This window comes from Aotus nancymaae, unplaced genomic scaffold (assembly GCF_030222135.1).
Source record: "Aotus nancymaae isolate 86718 unplaced genomic scaffold, 86718_ANA_hifiasm-v0.15.2.pri h1tg000018l, whole genome shotgun sequence".
NCBI lineage: Eukaryota > Metazoa > Chordata > Mammalia > Primates > Aotidae > Aotus > Aotus nancymaae.
This window is the reverse complement of record NW_026988430.1, coordinates 20,424,882-20,444,371: the sequence shown is the minus strand read 5'-3', so window position 1 is coordinate 20,444,371 and position 19,490 is coordinate 20,424,882. Positions and strand designations below refer to the sequence as shown.

Genomic DNA, 19,490 nt, shown 5'->3' with positions numbered 1-19,490 from the left:
CTGTGCGGATATATCGCCGTTTATTCATTTACCCATTTGGGTTATTTCTAGTTTAGGCTGATTAGATTCTTGTAAACATTTGGGTACAAATTTTTGTGTGAGCATAAGCTTTTATTCTCTAGAGTGTTATATGCTGTATTAGTCTGTTTTCACACTGCTGATAAAGACATACATGAGACTGGGCAATTTATAAAAGGAGGAGGTTTATTGGACTTACAGTTCCACATGACTGGGGAGGCCTCACAATCATGGTGAAAGGTGAAAGGCACGTCTCATATGGCGGCAGACAAGAGAAAAGAGCTTATGTAGGGAAACTCCCCCTTATATAATCATCAGCTCTCATGAGACTTATTCACTATAATGAGAATGGCACAGGAAAGTCTTGCCCCCATGATTCAGTTACCTCCCACTGGGTCCCTCCCACAATACATGGGAATTCAAGATGAGATTTGGGTGGGGACACAGCCAAACCATAGCATATGCCTGGGAGTGGGATTGCTGGGTGTGTAATAGTTGTCTGACCTTTGTCCCTAGTTCCTAGGAAGTGCCCTCTACATCTTTGGTATTCCTCAAGTGATAGGAGTAATTTATGGTGGGCCTTGCTAGTTTATGCTAATGAGATGACTCAGGATGGGGGCTAGCTACACGAGAAAGGCCATGAGTATCATTAGAGGGTTGAGTTTCTGAACCATGTGATAGCCCAGTTTAAGCTCATTGCTAATGATTGTTATGCCTATATAAGGAAGTTCCAGGGAAAACTCTGGACACTAAAGCTTGAGTGAGTTTCCCTGGTTGACAGTACTCTGTATATATTACATGTAACAGTGTGCCTGGAGAGTGAGTAAAGTTGTCCTCAAGTCAAGGGGCCTTCATATTTGGGACTCTCCCACACCTCACCCTATGTATCTCTCCCTTTAGCTGGCTTATTTATATCCATTTATCATAATGAAACTCTGATCATAAGTACATTTCTGAGTTCTGTGAGTTGTTATAGTCAATTTTCAAACCTGAGTAGGATAGCAGAAATGCCCAGATTTGTAACTAGCTGGTTAAAAGTGAAGGTGGCCTCAGGATCCCGGAACTTGGAGCTGGTGTCTGGAATGAGGGCAGTCTTGTGGAAGACTTTGCCCGTAACCTGTACAGTTCGACCTACCTCCACATAGTTGCTGTCAGAACTCATTGTACTGAGTCATGGTAAGTGTAGTCTTAACTTTCTAAGATGCTGCTCAACCTCCACCCTAACATAACTGTTTTGCATTCTCATCAGTAGCACGAGAGTTCCAGTTGCATCTCACAAACAGTTGGCACTGCCAGTAGTTTTTTAGCCATTCTTTTTTTTTTTTCTAACCAGCTGAGCTAACCAACCATTTTTTAGCCATAGGTGTGTAATGGTATTTTGCTAATATTTTGCCCAGAACTTTTCCATCTATATTCATGAGTGATATTGGTCTGAAATTTTATTCTGTCTTCATCTGATTTGGTGTCAGAGTAATGCTGATGTCATAAGGTGAATGTTCTATTTTTGGAAAAGAATGTGTAGAATTGGTGTTATCGGTGTTATTTATTCTTTTTGTTTTTTCTTGAGACAGAGTTTTACTCTTCTCACCCAGACTGGAGTGCAATGGCATGATCTCAGCTCACAGCAACCTCCGCCTCCCAGGTTCAAGCAATTCTCCTGTCTCAGCCTCCCAAGTAGCTGGGATTACAGGTGCGTGCCACCACACCTGGCTAATTTTTTGTTTTTGTAGTAGAAACGGGGTTTCACTGTGTTAGCCAGGATGGCCTCGACCTCCTGATCTCAGGTGATCTGCCCGCCTCGGCCTCCCAAAGCGCTGGGATTACAGACGTGAGCCACCACACCTGGACAGAAAACTACTTTTTCTTAGGTGTGGTGTAGTTGGTATTTATCTTCCTTGGTGTGCTCTGATTTTTTTTTTCCTTTTGAAACAGAGTCCCGCTCTGTCACCCAGGTTCGAGTGCAGTGGCTCGATCTTGGCTCACTGCAACCTCCACCTCCCAGGTTCACATGATTCTTGTGCCTCAGCCTCCCTAGTAGCTGGGATTACAGGCATGCACTTCTATACCTGGCTAATTTTTGTGTTTTTAGTAGAAATGGGGTTTCTCCATGTTTCCCAGACTAGTTTCAAGCTTCTGACCTCAAGTGGTATGCCTGCCTCGGCCTCCCAAAGTGCTAGGATTACAGGTGTGAGCCACCATGCCTAGCCTTTCTTTTCTTTTCTTTTTTGTTTTTTTTTTTGAGACAAAGTCTTGCTCTGTCACCCAGGCTGGAGAGCAGCAGCAGGATCACAGCTCACTGCAGCCTCGCCCCTCCCGGGCTCAAGCAATCCTCCCACCTCAGCCTCTCAAGTAGCTGGGGCTACAAACCATACACCATGCCCAGCTAATTTTTTTTTTTTTTCCCCAGAGAGGGTCTCACTGCATTGCCCAGGCTGGTCTTGAACTCCTGAGTTGAAGTGATCCTCCCACCTTAGCCACGCAAAATGCTGGGATTACAGGTGTGAGCCACCTTGCCCAGCATTTTTTGGTGTTTTCTGGGTTTCTTTTGTCTTTGGTTTTGTGTTTGTCATTGACTTTGGAAAACTCTCAGCCATTATGTCTTCAAAATATTTCTTCTGCCCGTTATGTTTCTCTTCTTCTAGGATTCTAGTTGTGCATATGTTACACAGATACTGCCGCACAGCTTTTGTATGTTATGTTCTGGGTTGATTGTGTTTTTCTTTCATTTTTTTTTCTGTTGTGTTTCAGGGTAATTTTTGTTAACTTGTCTTTAAGTTTGACTGATTTTCTTTTCAGTAGTTTAGAGCCTCATTAGCCAACTGAAGCCATTCATCCATCTCTGTTACAGCATTTTTGATGTTTTACATTTAATATTTAATTATAGGTTCCATCTCTCTGCTGTAATCACCCATATGATCTTGCGTAGTATCAACCATTTTTCTTGACATAATCATAATTTTTTTTTTTTTTTTTTTGAGACAGAGTCTCGCACCATCACCTAGGCTGGAATGCAGTGGCACAATCTCGGCTCACTGCACTCTCAGCCTCCTGAGTAGCTGGGACTACAGGCACACTCCACCACATGGAGCTTTTATATTTTTAGTAGAGATGGGGTTTCGCGATGTTGGCCAGGCTGGTCTCAAACTTCTGAGCTCAGGTGATCCTCCCACCTTGGCATCCCAAAACTATAATTACTTAAAATTCTCTCTTCCAAAATCTCTGTTGTCTGAGTCTGGTTCTGATTGTTTCATCTCTTCAGAATGTTTTCTTCTTGGCTTTTCATATGACTGTATTTTGTTAAAAGCAACACATCTCACATAGGACAAGATACTTTGATGAATAGTTTTTACACCTGAAAGTGGGCTGGCTTTTGCTGCTGCTAAGACCTCTGTCGCAGAGATGGAAATAATGTATTAGGGGTGGTGCAAAAGTAATTATGGTTTTCGCTTTTGTAATGGCAAGAACCAAAATTACTTTTTAATAGTAGTTAGGAGTTGTGCTTGGTTCAAGATTGGATTTGCTGATTATCCTTAGTGGTCTCAAGTTCCTGTGATGATACATAGCATTTCTGATTGGGGTTGGATGCCAGAGCACTGTGTTTCTGACCCTGAGTTTCCAGGCTCAGAAGCTTTGTGCTGGGTCTCCGAGAGGGTCTCTCGGTGTGCTTCTGTTGCTCTCCTGTCGTCCTCTTGGAAATATTCTGCTGTTACTTGAAGTGTAACTGGGGGCTAGGGAGGGGCTGGTATTCTTCGATTAAGCTGCAGTTTTAGGCACTGTGTTCCTAGGTTTGGGAGGGTCTTCATTTACTCTGCCCCTCCCCTGGGATGGGGCTTTTTTTTCCCTAGCCTCTTCCCTCTGCCACAGTGACTTTTCACCAGGATCCAGAGGGCAACAGTATTTATGCCCTTTTTCCCTCACAGAATAACACTTTTGTTCTGTGAGATGAGAGAAGGAGTATGGTAAGTTCCTTTACCCGTGTCCAAGGCTGCTGTATATTTCCCTGGGTGTACTCCACAGCTGACACTTCTTAGGGTTCTTTCCAGTATTTTCTCTCAGCCCCTGGTAGAGATTGTGAAGAAAAAGCCTGCAAGATAGGCGACTGCCCCAGTTTCTGCAGGCCTTCACGTTATGGGACTTCACATCTTGTTGCAGCCCATATTCTGCCTTCACTGATCATCACTTTTAGCTAGCATGTTCTTTCTAGTCTGTTTACAGCAACCCCACAGACGCTAGTGCTAGTGTCTTCTCTCCACTTGCAGGCAACTGCCCCTCTGCATTCAGGGCCATTTGGTTAATCTGCAACCTCAGCTTTCCAGTGGATTTGGAAAAAAGTCCTAATTTAATAGTCCATCTGGCTTGTTTGCATAGTAAGAATGGAAGAAATGTTCCTTCTACCCCTACATCCCAGAGTGGAAGCTGGAGGTGCTGTGATTCAAAATATTTATATATGCAAAATACACATTTTATTGAATGTAAAACGAGTGTAATTAATCCTCAAACCACAGTTCAGAAAAAGCCATTTTAAATTTTTTATCTAAATTTTTAGATGTTTAAATTATAAAGGGTAAGATAGAGAAATTTGAAATAGAAAACCCCAAGAGCTATTTTCTTTTTTGCATATTCATTTGAATCTTTATGTGGTAATATTTTTAGACTTCTCATTCTACCTCTTGTTTCCACATCCACCAATACATGCCTTCATAATCTAGATTTATAGAAGTTTTAAAACTCTGCCTAGGGATGCTTATGAACGCATGGTAAGATTAGCCACTGTGGAGTCCGGGACATCAGTTGTACGGGCTGCTCTCTTTCTAAAATCCTTTTCTTGGCTGGCATGTTGACAGGGAGTCTCCCTTCCATTCCTGCTCTGCAGATCTTGCTGGCCAGAGTCCTTGTCTGAGACCTGCAGGTCAGTCAGTGTCTCTTGGTGTGCATGTGGGAAAGGCTGCTCCATAGGCTCCCCTCCCACTGGGTTTTATTTGACCTGGTAATCCTGTAACGATTTGATTTGGCTTAATAATTGGCCAAAGTAAGAAATTACTTTCTTCTAGCTTGAAACTAAAAGAGGCAAAGTAAAATGGGAAAACTTTGTTAGATGCAGAGTTCTAAGAATGAAGTAGCTGGGAGAAGGAGAACCCAACACTTAGCCCTTTGGCAGGTCCAGTTCCTCTTCTCTTTTAGGATTCTAACACACACCGCTCTATCTCCCCTCAATTAAACTAATGAAGAGAACAGGTATGGGCTGGGCGCGGTGGCTCACGCCTGTAATCCCAGCACTTTGGGAGGCCGAGACGGGTGGATCACGAGGTCAAGGGATCGAGACCATCCTGGTCAACATGGTGAAACCCCGTCTCTACTAAAAATACAAAAAATTAACTGGGCATGGTGGTGCGTGCCTGTAATCCCAGCTACTCAGGAGGCTGAGGCAGGAGAATTGCCTGAACCCAGGAGGCGGAGGTTGCGGTGAGCCGAGATCGCGCCGTTGCACTCCAGCCTGGGTAGCAAGAGCGAAACTCCGTCTCCAAAAAAAAAAAAGAGAACAGGTATAAGATGAAACATCTCTTTGCTGGTTACCAAAATAATGTTATAGCAGCATTTAGCAAATTTTATTTTAAATGTTCCAACCTTAAGAAAATGTCCACCTCAGGATTTTATTTTCCAGTTCTGAAGGAATCTACACAAATTTAAACACTACATAACTTACCTTTCCTTTAAATAAAAAGACAAATGACTAGTGGTTTTAAATTGCCGGGTTTTATTAAGATAATTGGCAAAATTTCAACATACTCCCTACCTGAATGAACAGTTTTAATAAAATATGAAGGATCACTCATGATTACAACCAAACTCAAAAGTGAGCTGTAGAGCTGATTTGTAAATTGATAAATTTACTTGGTAAGAAATAATTAACTTCATTCGCTTCACTCCATAGAGAATTCTTTGCAGAGAAATGTTATGAACAAGAGAACAAAGCCTGTCTCACCAAAGAGCACCTAGGGTAAGAGTTTACAGTGATATATCTGATTATCTAGTTCATCAAAGTTTATTTCCTTTTCAAAAAACAACTGCTGTGTCAGTCTAGAGTTCCCTGTCCTAGTTTATATTTTCTAATTAGTACAATAAATGGTCTTCAAGATAGAAGATAAAATGCTGCAATAGGAAGTAACAATTATTTTTCAACATCATACCATTTTTCTGAAAAATAATTGTGTTATAATACTGGCAGTGTCTTACTTTGCTTTGCAAGAGACATTTGAGCTATTTGCAGATCAGAATAGAAGAGTGGGTATTTGACCTTTAATATCATGTGATTTTCAAAGGCGAAAAAAATTTCTTTTGCCAACTTACGATTCAAAGAAAAATAGTCTCAAATTTAAAGTGTGGACAAAAGTATAATATTCCCTTATAGCCTTGCTTAGGTGAGAATGTTCACAGAATGAATAAATTAGGTTTAAAAATGTAGATCATTTTCTCACAAAGCCTTAGCAAGGATTTGATGGGGAAGGAAGTACTTGAACCACAGCAGTTTTTCTGTAAACACTGAATTTGTCCGTGCATCATTTTCATCTGCCTACGGGATGTTGCACTTCTTACTGGCACAGTGTTCCAACATTGGAGTGTGGTTGTCATGAAAATGCAGTATTGACACTATACCACTATAAATGTGGTCAAAATTAGACTCAGTGTTGACATTGATATTGTTGCCATTGTCCTTGGAAAAGGTGTTACTTTCAAGGAGCCTCCTAGTTAAATGCAACAGTAACTTTAATCCTAATAATTCAAGGACAATGGATGGCACTTCTGGGTAAAGAAAAGGTATATACATATGTGTTTCTACCCATCCTCTTCAGTACAGACCTAAATGGGATTAATAGCCCCAGTGTATGTTGCTGTAATGTTGCCTAACCTCATATCCCTCAAAAGTACACATCTAGAAAGTGAACAAAGGAAACCTTTAAATTGGGGACTGACTCCCTTTGAAACTCACAGTGAATGTACAAGGAGTTTGTAATGACTCCAGTTGGTGACCTAAAGTCTGTTTCCCTAACCAATACTACACTCTTGTTTGTATTTACTATTTCCTATTCTAACAAAACTTGTTTAGCAGGCAAACAGATTGATGCAGACCATGTTAAATTGAAAAAGGGATACTGCCACTCTTTAAGGATTGAGTGTAGAACTTTCACCACCACTAAATTACACAATGAATAAAAATACAAAACACATAATTCACAGACTCTACCTCAGCATTAACAATTTATATATATATTATATAGATACTTTTATATCTGTCTAATATTTTTACAATCACCAGATACACCATCATTAAATACAAGTTACAGAAATGTGTAGATACCATTAGAGGGTTACTTATTGCTTACGTCAGCAAGCAGCAAATAAGGGCACAGGATTTGAACTGAAGGGAACTACTTTCTATCACCAGTGGCATTAAGATATAACACTGCATTTCACAAAGCACTGCTTTTTATTTATTTAGTTTATAGAACCAAGAGCAGCATATATCAGACCAATAACCACTATTTTAGTATGTATTATAGGATTTTAAAGGACTTACCTTACAAATGGTACCTAACTATAAATATGTATGTTGTGAACAAATGAATAGTTGCTATTTTTTACAATATTGGTTTATAACGACCACACTAGAACTACTTTGCTTTATTTTCTAGAGAGCTAATGGCATGAGAAATGAGTTAACACTGCTGTGTAGTCTGACCTACAAAATCCAGACCCTTAAAGATGGGTCTTTGTCCCAGTTTCATGCAGCCATTTTTTTTTCCCCCCACTGAAAAAGCCTATCATGTTTAACTTTTCCCTTTACCTTCTTTACTCTGATCAGAAACATTACCAATAGACAACTATAGAAATTTTTAAAAGTTTTTTTTTTTTTACTTCACTAAGCACTTTGGACTATAATGTGTACCAATATTCTGCTGCCTCTCTTGTTTTCTTAGATAATTTGATTTGAAACTGACACTGCACCTGATGGGTTGTTAACAAGATCTAGGCTTCAGAAAGTGACAGATAAGAGTGAGGTCCACATGTGGGGCAAAGCCTCAGAATGATGAAAAGGTTCTAGTGCTATAGTTGGGGCCATGTTGACTCCTTTTTAACCATTTGTCACAGACTTAAGAAGAAATGACTTCAAAATCAAAGAAAACAAATACTGAAAGTCTCTACTTACATCCAAATTTTTAAAAATAAAATCTGTAGATTAACAATCTGATCATTGCTAAAGTGAAGCTGTTTTTATTTGTCTATTTGATATAGCTATACTGGTACCCAAAATATGCCAGTCATCTATGTCTTTAAAATGCAGGGATTTTTAGTCCTCTGTTATGAGCCTGGGGATCATTTACTATCCTATAAACACATGATCAGACCTGGCTGTTGGAAATCTGCTTTCTCACGGCCTCTGGGCTTACTTTAGGCAATACTTTCATTCAGCCTCCTTCATGCCAATTACTTCACTCCCTTGGGGGAAATAATTTTAGAGAAGTTAAAACTAGCATTTTTCATTCTCTAAAATCACTATTTTATAGTAGTACATGCCTTTGCTGTCTGAACTAAAAAAAAAAGACAAAATATAGAAATGCTTTTGATTTTCTTTGTAAATGGCATTTTGACTCTATAGTATATTTGTACCTGACATCATCTCCATTAAACCAGTTTTATTCCTGAGATGAGGGTACAGTGGAAAACACATTAGCATCCTAGATTAAAACCAGTTGACAGCGGTCTCCTAAAATGCTAAATAATAAAAATTCCTCCGAAAGCACCATAACAGGTTATGAAACTCCCAAATAACTATAGCCCTAGGAAATTTTTAATTAAAAAAAATTTTCAGTCTTTTATGTTACAGGAAAAAAATCAGTAAATTTTTCTGACTATAAATCGCCTCAAGTCTGTGAATATGACACTTTTACACTAATTTACCACTTTCATTGTTATCAGTTAAAATCCATATGGCTTTTAGTCTTTTACCTACCCAAAAATGTGAGGGGGCAGGGGGTTCCTTCATAGTGCCCAGGATTTTTTTTTTTTTTTTTTTGAGACGGAGTTTCGCTCTTGTTACCCAGGCTGGAGTGCAATGGCGTGATCTCGGCTCACCGCAACCTCCGCCTCCTGGGTTCAGGCAATTCTCCTGCCTCAGCCTCCTGAGTAGCTGGGATTACAGGCACGCGCCACCATGCCCAGCTAATTTTTTGTATGTTTAGTAGAGACGGGGTTTCACCATGTTGACCAGGATGGTCTCGATCTCTTGACCTCATGATCCACCCGTCTCGGCCTCCCAAAGTGCTGGGATTACAGGCGTGAGCCACCACGCCCGGCCAGTGCCCAGGATTTTGAGGGACATTTCCCAACTAAATTTAATTCAGCATTAAATTTTCCATAGATATATTAGGCACATCAGACCAGATTTCAACTGCATTGAGATTTCAGCACTATATATCCTGACTGAAATAACTAACTTGAAAGCTTCCACTAGTGACATGAAGGGATGGTGGGAAGGGGGTTGTATATAGGTGTCGAGACACATCACAGGGACCAGTTGTATAATTTTGCAAGTGAAACTGCCAATACTTTTTTTTTAGATTGAAAACAGTGTACTTTGAGTTTCCTAGAGATCTATTTACATTGAAGAGTTGAGCCATCCATGGATTCATAATGAAGCACATGTTTTAGAAATGTCTACCTTGTTTCTACTCTGATAGTGGTGTTTTTTATTGGGGGAGAGCTAGCTAGCCTACTTGAAAGAAAAATTATTCTATTTTATAGCTCCAAGGAAGATCTGGGCATGGAATATGACTCTTTCTGAGCTTCCTCATGTTTTCACTGTACCCTTTCCAACTATTTTGCCTCCAAGGCAGAGAACTTCTTATCCTATTTCTCTTCCCACTTCCAGTAAGTGAGGACAGGCTAGTGCCTATTTTGTGGGAATGCTCTTGAGCAGAGAGAAATGAATAAAACTTTGGATTAAACCTAAATCTGTGCCACTTCTTTGAGTAGTGGTGGCGTAAGTGGGACAATCTAGAAACTCCTCTGTTTCCCGGGGATTTTAACTGTTCATTTTCCATCCCTGGACAGACAGGAGACAAGCTCTCCATTCTGTATACCTGCTCCCCTCTTGAACCCAAATTGAAAGCAGCGGGAAACTCTCCAGCACCACTCCATTCAGGCAATGATGACTGAACTGATTTTTTCTCCATCATTAACTCATTAATAAGATTTGCTTTCTTTGGTGCACCAGGACCAAACATCTCAACTGGTGGCAAAAACTGGGCACTGTGAGGTTTGCTTGCTTCTAATTGTGTGAGATCTAGGTAGCCTGGGTCTTCCAGCACGTTGATTTGGGACCCTGGGCTCAGGCTAGTTCTATCAGTGAATGAATCCACACGCCCATCATAGCCTAGATCGGCTGGTGCTGAGCACTGGTGCTGAGGCCAAGGGCGTTTGCACTCTCCATGATTCTCCTTATCATCCCCACCATCTTCTTGCCCTCCTTGAAAAGAGTTCTCTGTCCAATCTGATTCCTCACTAACATTTACAGCTTTGTTCATGTCCCTCAGGAATACCACAATAACCGTGATGTTATCACTTGACCCAGCATCACGAGCTGATGCCACTAATTTGTGAGCAACCATACTGCTGTCTCCATTATTCTCTTTCAGGTGGTCGGACACAACTTTGACTGCCTCATCAGGGTTCACGGTGTCATAGAAGCCATCACAGGCCAGAATGAGGTAGTCTTCGGTCCCATCCAGAACAGTAGAGGCAGAATCTGCATCCCCACAGATATATGGCTTATGTTCAGCATCTCCTGTGGGAAGCAGAGGGTAGGGGCATCGTTAGTCAGCCTTTGTTTTACCTATTGTGCTAAGAACATTTATGAACAATGCCATGACTCTGATCACAACTTACTGGATTGTGAACTGAATTGACTGGAAAGAATTTTTTAAATAGTTTTTGACAAAATACTTAAATTCTCTGGTAATCAGGTCTGTTTACTCCTTATTCCCAGTTAAATAATTGCTAGTTACTGAGCATAAATCCTTATGTAGCTTAGACTCTGAATATGTGCCTCTGGCTATTATTTAGGCTTAGCTGAGTATAACAACAATGTCAGATCTAAGTTCGTTGATGTACTGGAAAATTCAGTACACTATGTAGGAAAACATGATTGATGTAGTAGAGCTGTTCTTTTGCAGGAGGTTAGGTTTGAGTTAATTGAAATTTGAGAACAAGTCCACATTCAAAGAAAGAAACCAAAGCTTTGATCATTCTCCATTAAACAATTTTTGTTGTGTTCTTGTTTAGAAATCAATAAATAGCTTCATGTTGTGAGCATGAAGGAAGGTTTGAGTTACATGAGATTTTATAAATCAAGTCTAACTCCCTTAAGCTAGGAAGAGTTATGTGCCGACCCAAGGCCTCACACGTGGGAGCTGAATGCAGTTTTCTTGATTCCCAACCCACTTGGCTTTCTGTTTTTTAATGGTGCTTTTCTAGAGAACAGACAAAAATGTATGGCTTGTTTTCTCTTCTATTTAGAGACTACCATATTCTTTGTATGCTCCCATCATCACCCACTCCTGTCTTTATTGTTATTGTGCATTTCCCCACTTACTAACAACTGTGAGAACCCAAGGGCTCTCTGGGCCTTTCTCTCTTTAGAGAAGAAAGAATGACATCTCATCCTTGCTTCGCTTATCCTTTCACAGAATAACATCTGAGCTGGTCCTGAAGGGTAAGTCAGTTATCACCAGGAAGAGAAGTTGCCTCAATTGAGGGAACAGGACTATTAAGGAGTAACCTGCAGTTGGAGAGTAGGGTGCTTGGGGTAGGAGTGAGACTGCAGACCTCGGGCCCACACTAAACTAGGTTTCTATCACCAGACTACTGAGATAATTGTTCACTTAGGACTTTCAGATCCAGAGCACTTCCAGATTCATTCACTGTTTACATTGATTACATTCCTTTAGGTACTTTGTGAGAACGCAGCAAAAGGGTCCTTAGCCTGTCAGGTAACCAAATAGCTTATGACTACTACAAGGGACTCTAATTAACTAACTTCCTTTTTTTTTTTTTTTGAGACAGGGTCTTACTCTGTCGCCCAGGCTGGAGTGCAGTGGTGTGATCAGGGCTCGCTGCAGCCTTGATCTCTCAGGCTCAGGTGATCCTCCTACCTCAGCCTTCCAACTAGCTGGGACTACAGGTACACACCACCATGCCCGGCTAATTTTTCTTTTCTTTTTTTTTTTTTTTTTAAAATAGATACAAGGGTCTCCCTGTGTTGCCTAGGCTGGTCTTAAACTCCTGGCCTCAAGCATCCATCCGCCCATCTTGGCCTCCCGAAGTGCTGGGATTATAGACATGAGCCATTGCAACTGGCCTCTCATTCACTTGTTTACAAAAAAAAAAAACAATACACACAGGGTAATGAGCAATAATTCCTAGAGTAGGATATCATAAATCATCATTAAATAGTATTATAAAAACAAAAAATAAACTCTAGATATTTACAAACGGCTTTATTATACAGCAGTGGCATATTGCTTAGTGGTTAAGGACACCAGCACTAGAGTCAGACTGCCTGGGTCCAAGTCCTAGCTCTTCTACTTGTTACCTACACAATTCTCATCAATTACTATCCTTTCCATTGTGCTAAAACTGAACTTTTTGACTCAGGGAAGATTAAAATGAAGATAAACTCACTTGAGTGATCTGACTATATTTCATTATTTCTAGTATCTGTTATAGGTTCTCTCTGACCCAAGAAAGTTGGCCAGGAGCAGTGACTCATACCTGTAATCCCAGCACTTTGGGAGGCCAAAGCGGGAGGATCACTTGAGGTCAGGAGTTCAAAGCCAGCCTGGCGATCATGGTGAAACCTTGTCTCTACTGAAAATACAAAAATTAGACAAGCCTGGTGGTGTGCACGTGAAGTCCCAGCTACCTGAGAGGCTGAAGCAGGAGAATCATTTGAACAGGGAAGGCAGAGGTTGCAGAACCCATATTGAGCCACTGCACTCCAGCCTGGGTGACAGAAGGAGACTGTCTCAAAAAAAAGTTTCTCTCCAACATTTTACATCTCTGTTTACTCCTCAGATGATAGGATAGAAAGCTCATTAGGAACCCTGAGAATAACTCTGCTGGAACCAATGTGGGCACATGCCCTGTCCAGCAGGTTGCATGATTAGATACACAGAGCAACAAATAATTACTTAATTACCCAGGTTAGTATATTTATTAGGTAAGAAATTAGTCTTCGATGTTATAAATGTTCATTTCATGCCTTCCATTCACAAACATATAACCTGCTCATCTTTCTCATATCTAGGCTCTTCTCCATTCATTATTTCTTACAGGAGTCAAACCATCTTTCCCAAGCATCCTTTTAATTTAATCAACTTCACTTCCATGCTATGGTGCCTCCATAGCCTGCTAGAGCTCATTAAAACCCAATCTACTTAAGCAGAAAATGCAGAAATCTAAGAGATATTTAAAAATAAAAAATAAATAAAACCCAATATGGGATTCAGTGTCCTTCACCAATTTACTAAAGTTCCCATACCCTACTCTACCTGACTATATGATTATCATCGTTATTATTTTCTGAATTCCACCTCTAAAAATAAATGTGATCTGAGTCACACTGTTCCCAAAAATCTTGTTTTAGTGCTTCAATTAAAAGACTACTGCAACTGTTAGTTTGAAACAGAACATACAAAGATTTGCACAGAGAAAACGCTGCCAAAGTTCTGGCTTTTCACCTGCTCTACTGTTGGGTGTCAAATTCATGACATTTCGCCCCCAAATTTGGTAGGAGGGCATGAATATCCATTTGATGGTAGAAATGGCAACATCCTTTTGTCTTCAACCTCCTCTCTTCATATGTTAGGAAACATATCATGCCCCTGTCAACTTTGAATCATAAGTCTGAAGGGCTCGTGGGGAGAAACTGTCGAAAACCTTTTAAAATTTAAGTATCATTTATTTCCTAAGTAGAGCTGAACTCTGCCCAGGAGTCCTTTTGCAACTCCCTATTTTATTCCATGAGGTTTCCAATTATTTCTCAAATTCTTCAACTCCCTCATCCACTTAAGCTACTGGATTTTGGTAGATGGCCTGATTTCCTACTTCAAAGACAAGTTGATCAGGCTTGAATTTTCTCAGTTCCCCTCCCACCCCTGCCCCTTACACTCTTTTTTAATCTGTAGAGATTCCCCTATATGAGCTACCATTTTCTCAGGCTAAGAGGTGTCTTTTTCCTGTCCTAACTGAACCTGCACAGGACGACTCCGCCTTCTCTACTCTCTCGTCTTCAATTTCCCCTCTACTTGCTCTCTTTTTTTTCTTACAAACATGCTGAAATCTAAAATCCCCTCATCCTAAAAATAGAAACAATAAAAATGAACCCTTTTCTTTCTTTTTTTTTTTTTGAGACGGAGTTTCGCTCTTGTTACCCAGGCTGGAGTGCAATAGCGCGATCTTGGCTCACCACAACCTCCGCCTCCTGGGTTGAGGCAGTTCTCCTGCCTCAGCCTCCTGAGTAGCTGGGATTACAGGCATGCGCCACCATGCCCAGCTAATTTTTTGTATTTTTAGTAGAGATGGGATTTCACCATGTTGACCAGAATGGTCTCGATCTCTTGACCTCGTGATCCACCCGCCTTGGCCTCCCAAAGTGCTGGGATTACAGGCGTGAGCCACCGTGCCCGGCCCGGTTCAATGATTTTCAATCAAGGATAGCATTTAATGGGTGTTGGACAGTCCTGCTAAACCTCCTACAATGTGCATAATAAACAATTTTCCCTACCAAAAATAATAATTCCATATAAGGGTATATTTTAGAAATGAGCAATTTCCCCTTTTTGGCCTTATTCTAGAGTTCCTATTAACTCCCTCCAGTCTAAGGTAAAGCCGACTTTCAATTTTTCAGGAGGTATTTGTAGACTTCTAGCTCTCTATTTCCCTTTCAGCTTTCTGCTCATATTTGGGCCACTTCACAGCTTGCCAGCAACTTCCCAAAGAGTGGGAGGAACTCAAATCAGTGGTGAAAGCACAATCCTTTTAAGATTTTCTTCATGTTCTGGAATTTTTTGTTAATGATTAAATTTTGAGACTAGATGTGAATTCCATTTATCCATGTTATCCCCATGTCTAATTACTTCATTTCTTTAGGGAAGCAGATAAAAAACTGCAGTATACATGCAATGTACATATCACCCATATAGATACACATATTGATTTATTCTTTTTTAAAAAACAGGAATTGAATCCAGGAAGCCTAAAATAATAAACCCAGGGCCCAAAGTGAGACAAAGACAGAAATGGAATTCTCTGAACTTATACCCTTGCATTTGTGTCCAGCCAACTTAGCTGTTTATGTGTTAGACCAAGTTTGACTTTCCCCTTCTTTTGAAAAATTTAAGTCCCAGGGATATAGGATGCTTTGAAACCCCAGGGTTATCTGACAAATTATCATACCACATACAGAAAGTAGTTTTCATATACAAAGCACAATGTTTTTCCTATTATTCTGTTATTTATATCAGTTTAAAATTCATTGAAATAATTTTTTTTTTTTTTTTTGAGATGGAGTCTCTCACTCCTTTACCCAGGCTGGAGTGCAGTGGTGCAATCTCGGCTCACTGCACCCTCCGCCTGGGTTCAAGCAATTCTCCTGCCTCACCCTCCCGAGTAGCTGGGACTACAGGCATGTGCCACCACACCTGGCTTATTTTTTGTATTTTTAGTAGAGATGGGGGTTTCAACATGTTGGCCAGGATGGTCTTGATCTGACCTCATGATCCACCCACCTCGGCTCCCAAAGTGCTGGGATTACAGGCGTGAGCCACCATGCCCAGCCCTTCATTGAAATAACTTAAAGGCATAAACAAAATAAATGTGGATAAAATATAAAGACTTTCATTCTCTGGAAAATACTGATTTCATCCAAAATGCAATGAAATGAGGAACACTGTGATTTTTTGTTTTTATTCTGAGACAGGATCTCACTCCCTTAGCGCAGGCTGGAGTGCAGTGGCACAATCTTGGCTCATTGCAGCCTCAAACTCCTGGACTCAAGCAATCCTTCTGCCTCAGCCTTCCATGTACTAGGACTACAGGTGTGAGCCACTATGCCCAGATACATAAATTTTTTTTAAAGAGATGGGAGTCTTACTGTGTGGCCCAGGCTTGAACTCCTGGGCTCAAGCGGTCTGCCTGCTTCAGCCTCCCAAAGTGCTGGGATTACAGATGTGAGCCACTGTGCCTGGCCCAATCGCTGTGGTTTAAAGCAGCTTTGTGTACTGATGATTAAAGGCTTCCATAAAACAAAATTTAAAAAGCATAGAAAGTAAATTCTGCATTTCTTGATATGGTTCTCTCAGTAATGGAATTTAAGTATATAAATATACAGGTTTAATTAACTCAAAACAGGCATTATCCAATTATTAAAAGAGGCATTATCCAATTATTATTTTAAAGAATAATAATAAGCACTCTGGTAATATAAATTATCATCTCAGATTCCCTGCATCAGAGTTAATACAGGACAGTGAGCTAGAAGAGGACAGTTTGGAGAAACAAAAAATTGTTTTTCCTACCAATAGCTCTGGAGACCGACAGACTTCCATTCACCCTCCAGGCACCAAACCAGACTACGCAACCTCCAAGGGCCTCAATTCGTTGCTTTTCATCCTAAACAGCAATACAATAAAAAGAAGCAAATAACTGGATTCAGGATTTATTCATCTACTTTAACAGTAAACAACAAATATAATACTTATCTGCTCATGAAAAGGTTCTTATTTCTCCATTGGAGGGTGGACACAGTTGCTGATAGCAATAATTGTAATAATTGTAGTAATAATTGTAATATTAAGTGGCCAGGCGCAGTGGCTCACACCTGGAATCTCATCACTTTGGGAGGCCAAGGCAGGTAAATCACGAGGTCTGGAGTTTGAGACTAGCCTGGCCAACATGGTGAAACCCCATCTCTACTAAAAATAGAAAAAATTAGCTGGGCATGCCGGGCGCGGTGGCTCACGCCTGTAATCCCAGCACTTTGGGAGGCCGAGGCGGGTGGATCACGAGGTCAAGAGATCAAGACTATCCTGGTAAACATGGTGAAACCCCGTCTCTACTAAAAATACAAAAAATTAGCTGGGCATGGTGGCGCATGCCTGTAATCCCAGCTACTCAGGAGGCTGAGGCAGGAGAATTGCCTGAACCCAGGAGGCGGAGGTTGCAGTGAGCCAAGATTGTGCCATTGCACTCCAGCCTGGGTAACAAGAGCGAAACTCCGTCTCCAAAAAAAAAAAAAAAAAAAAAAAATTAGCTGGGCATAATGGCAGATGCCTGTAATCCCAGCTACTCAGGAAGTTGAGGCAGGAGAATCGCTTGAACCAGGGAGTTGGAGGTTACAGTGAGCCAAGATTGCACCACTGTACTCCAGCTTGGGTGACAGAGTGAGACTTCATCTCAAGAAATAATTATTATTATTAAGTGAATCCTGGCCAGGTGTGGTAGCTCACGCCTATAATCCCAGCACTTTGGGAGGTGAAGGCGGGTGGATCACCTGAGGTCAGAAGTTCAAGACCACCCTGGCCAACATGGTGAAACCATGTCTCTACTAAAAATACAAAAATTACCCGGGCATGGTGGCTTATGCCTGTAATCCCAGCTACTAGGGAGGGTGAGGCAAGAGAATCGCTTGAACCTGGGAGGCGGAGGGTGCAGTGAGCCGAGATTGCACCATTGCACTCCAGCCTGGGCAACAAGAGCGAAACTCCGTCTCAAAAAAAAAAAATTAAGTGAATCCTAATCAGTAACTAGAAAATCTAAACTAATAACTAGACCATAGGCTCTATTAAAACAGACCATACTTACCTCTCTGTCAGGTTTATGTGGCTTCATTAGTTCCACAGCTTGGCCCTTTCTCACAAGCATAACCTGGGAATCACCCACCCAGGCCACGTGTAGCATGTTGCCTCTGATGAAAGTCACCACTCCTGTGGTCCCACATCTTAAGCTCTGAAAATAGTTTAAATAAAACCACATTCAGTGAAAAGAAATAGATACTACATTCTTACTGAGAAGCAATTTATAATTAATGTAAGCTTTTCAGCTGGGAGCTACACTATTGATAATGGAATTTCACAAATACACAATAATTCATATGTCTCAATGCATTTTTACATACATGTATTTATTTATGTGTATATACACATATAAGTCCACCTGATCTGTGATATGCAAAAATGGGGATGATTATTAATTCCACTTTTTTTTTTTTTTTATAATCAGTCTCCGTAGAGACTGTCAAATATTGCCAGTGCCGACTGTGTTGCAAGTCGTCACGGCGGGGTATTGGGAAAAGTTTTCAATTAGCAATAATTGCGCCTCGGATAAACCTCATTGGCTATGATACTGCCACTGTGCAAAGCTTAATTCCACTTTAAATACCAATAAGAAAACTATGGCAGGTTATGTGACTTGCCCAAGGACAGATAACTGATTAGTACATAAATAAGAATGGAAATTCTTTTTCCTCCCAGGCAAGCACCAAATCCCCTATACAAATCTTCAGAGTAAAAATATCTATATTCTGCTCTCCATTTCATTACTGACATCCTATTTGTTCAGTGGGAGAATCCTAGCTGTACAAAATGATATATAAAACATCTGACTGGTACACAACAAGTGCTCTAATCTCTGGAAATTAAGCTAAGGAGCCAAGAGACAGTTTACGTTCCCTGGAGTACTAAGATGCTTGTACTTTTAAAAAATATCCTCCCTACCAATATTTTTAGGGGCCTTTGCTTTTGGAACACTGCATAAAGAACAAACAGCCTGGAATCTCACTGCAGTAGCTACCACTGTACTTAAAGCTCTTGATCCTACTATACGAAAATGACATCCCCATTTGACATGAGTCACCACCAAACAAGCATGACTTTCTGTTACTAAGGACGTGGCCTAAATTAGAACCAATGCGTCAGGGGTGGTAAAAGGCCTCTTGTATCCAATGAGAAAAACAACTTCTCATTTTCCCTATATAGGGAAAGTTTGTTATACATCCTCACCCACCAATAAAATGTCTTCCCACACAGAATGTTCAAAAACTCAGCCCCCTAGAACACATGATAAAGACACTTTAGTGCATATGCCCTAGAGAGAACAGGAGGCAGGGCTGCTTCACAACAGGAATAGCTGCTTTCTTCCCAGCAGTTAGCAGCACATGGAAGCATAAGGAGGAAAAAAGAGGCTGCTGAGACAAACCTATATTATTCAGAACTATTGGCAGAACTGAGCGACACCAGGGTCACTGACGAAACAAATGAGGTAAACGTGGTCAGAAAAAAAAAACATAATTTTGAGAAGACAGAGAAAAAAGAATACAGGATGAAGAAGACAGAGTGATTCTCTTTGTTTCACATTAG

The 19,490-nt window shown here is 40.7% G+C and overlaps 1 protein-coding gene and 1 non-coding gene across 3 annotated transcripts in view; both read right to left on the bottom strand.

The window, feature by feature from the left end:
- Window positions 1-5,753: 5,753 nt before the first annotated feature.
- The window catches only part of PPM1E (protein phosphatase, Mg2+/Mn2+ dependent 1E), a 237,057-nt gene continuing 223,320 nt past the window's right edge, over window positions 5,754-19,490 (bottom strand). For both annotated transcript variants that reach the window (XM_012445453.2, XM_064378410.1), the window contains exons 5-7: window positions 17,938-18,081; window positions 16,653-16,746; window positions 5,754-10,861 (exon numbers count right to left, since the gene is read on the bottom strand). In XM_012445453.2, the coding sequence (XP_012300876.2) occupies window positions 9,804-10,861; window positions 16,653-16,746; window positions 17,938-18,081 (1,296 nt within the window). In that variant the 3' untranslated portion in view covers window positions 5,754-9,803. The remainder of the gene's footprint in view (window positions 10,862-16,652; window positions 16,747-17,937; window positions 18,082-19,490) is intronic.
- Window positions 18,355-18,495, bottom strand: LOC135275809 (U4 spliceosomal RNA). The gene has a single exon (XR_010343381.1). It is a non-coding gene; the product is annotated as a U4 spliceosomal RNA (small nuclear RNA).